This window comes from Glossina fuscipes, unplaced genomic scaffold (assembly GCF_014805625.2).
Source record: "Glossina fuscipes isolate IAEA_lab_2018 unplaced genomic scaffold, Yale_Gfus_2 26, whole genome shotgun sequence".
NCBI classification, from domain to species: Eukaryota; Metazoa; Arthropoda; class Insecta; order Diptera; family Glossinidae; genus Glossina; species Glossina fuscipes.
The window spans coordinates 3,029,399-3,031,342 of NW_023998421.1; the positions used below are offsets into that span (position 1 = coordinate 3,029,399).

General features: G+C 35.0%; 1 protein-coding gene across 1 annotated transcript; it reads right to left on the reverse strand.

Annotated features, from left to right (window-relative positions):
• Positions 1 to 497: 497 nt before the first annotated feature.
• On the reverse strand, positions 498 to 1,681 carry LOC119635244. The gene has a single exon (XM_038029926.1). It carries the CDS (start codon positions 1,639 to 1,641, stop codon positions 532 to 534), a length of 1,110 nt encoding a protein of 369 aa, XP_037885854.1. The 5' UTR covers positions 1,642 to 1,681; the 3' UTR covers positions 498 to 531.
• Between the last annotated feature and the right edge of the window lie 263 nt (positions 1,682 to 1,944).

The following is a 1,944-nucleotide window of genomic DNA, read 5'->3' on the forward strand; positions in this document are numbered from 1 at the left end:
CGGCTTTTTACTGTTTTCCCTAACTTGGTTGCATCTACGGGCAGTGACAATATGAACGGCATAATGAAATTTTAATACTTAAGTAATCACAAAGTCTCTGACTCTGATTACGCTGTCGTCCCCTTTAAATGAGAAGTAAAATTATGTTTCCTTCATAATACCGCATCGCCCAGTCCGCACCTGCATTCTTTTCGCGCACTCTATGGAGATTAGTTTATCCGTAAGAGTGAATTGTTGTCAGGAACAGACGTATGGATACTTTTTTCTATAATAAAGACTTCTGTTCATCACAAGGATGAGACCTTGCGTATTTAATCTCTTCCAGCTAAAATCAACAAAAACACTATTAACTACTTTTGTTTGTTTATCTATATCATTTATTACTATTATTATTATAATTATTATAATTTTAGGCTAATGGAATAAATTCTTTAATTAAAAAAGACATTGAATATATACATATATATATATATATATATATATATATATATATATATATATATATATGGAAATTGAATTGTGAAAAACTTTTCAGAAGTCTATCCATTTCTCTACCTTTAATCCCAAATCAGTGTCCATGAGTGAATCTAAGGCCTTTTGGACTTTTACATCTTTAAGTAAGTCTAATAAGCCTGCGTCTTTTTTAACAGCCTCCAATGTAGGGTACAATAAATTGTAATGAACTTCTGTGACAGATGGCTTACTTAATATTTCAATCATTTTTTTTTGCAAAGCGATCTCCGGATCAGGCGTATTCACAACGGCTGTAACGGATGTAACGTCTTCAACGCCGGCATCGACCAGTTCCACCTTCATTTGCAATGTTCGACGTTCTTGTAAGTATTTTATAATGCGATCGTATTGCGATACGGTTAATGGCGCATTGTTTGCCAACATTTTTAATAAAGTCTGCATAGGATCGGAATGTCGTCCCTCTGGAAGCGTTTTAGGGATTGTCCCGGGTTTAATATGTGTGGACTGAGGCGACCGGTTTTTTGCTGCATCGCTGTTAGCTAAAATACCCCGACGCGTTCTTCGGAAATCTGCATCAATTAATTTGATGGCATCGGCAATTGGCATATTACGGTGTTCAAACTGTTGCCCATGTAATATATTAAGAGTAATGCTTCCGTGCTTCTCATTCTGCCTATTTATAAGTATGGCATATAAACAGCCTCTTCCAGCTATTGTGGAAAGCACTTTTCCTAAGGGTACACCTGCATTCGGAAATAGAACGTCCACTTTTAAATGTAAAAGTTTCAAACGTTCTTCTACCATTTCAGCATATTCAGTGTTTCTCGTATCCATAGCAAGTATTTCACAATCATTAAAGCTCTCAGTTGGCTTAGGCAATGAGGGCCCAGCGCCGCTTCTGGGAGTTGCGCCTTTACGAACTGTAATAATATTACCTTTAAATAAATTATTGTTTAAAGATGACGCTGCCTTTTTGGCATTCTCTGCACATTTCATTTGCACAAAGCCAATATTTTTCCGCATCAATGAACCAAAAACCTTTCCATACGGTAAAAATATACCTTCCAGTTCGTCTTTGGTGCATGGCGGTAAATTACCAATAAAGAGACGACTATTCGAGAAATTTGGATTATGTATAATGCTATTTGTTTCATTTAGTTCGGTCATAATTAATATTTTGTCGAGTCGTAGCAAAAAATTCTCACATCGACAAGTCTAGAAAATTATTTTATCTTTACATAAAAACAGGGTTGTACTAGAATGGTAGTAAATAAAACAAAATGTAACAAAAGGCATTAAGGCGTATTATAAGACGAATTTCTTATATAAACAAATCACATTCTGAGACCGTATAAGAAAATACTAATCCGAAAATTTTACATCACATCTTTTCAGGCTTTACAGGAATATATGTGGCATGTCTTTAATATAGTGTTTGTGGGGTTTATAAGTAACGAGCATAAAAACCCT

Bases quoted from the DNA above. Each gene is read 5' to 3' on its own strand.
- LOC119635244 (XM_038029926.1), bottom strand. From the start codon at position 1,641: ATGACCGAACTAAATGAAACAAATAGCATTATACATAATCCAAATTTC.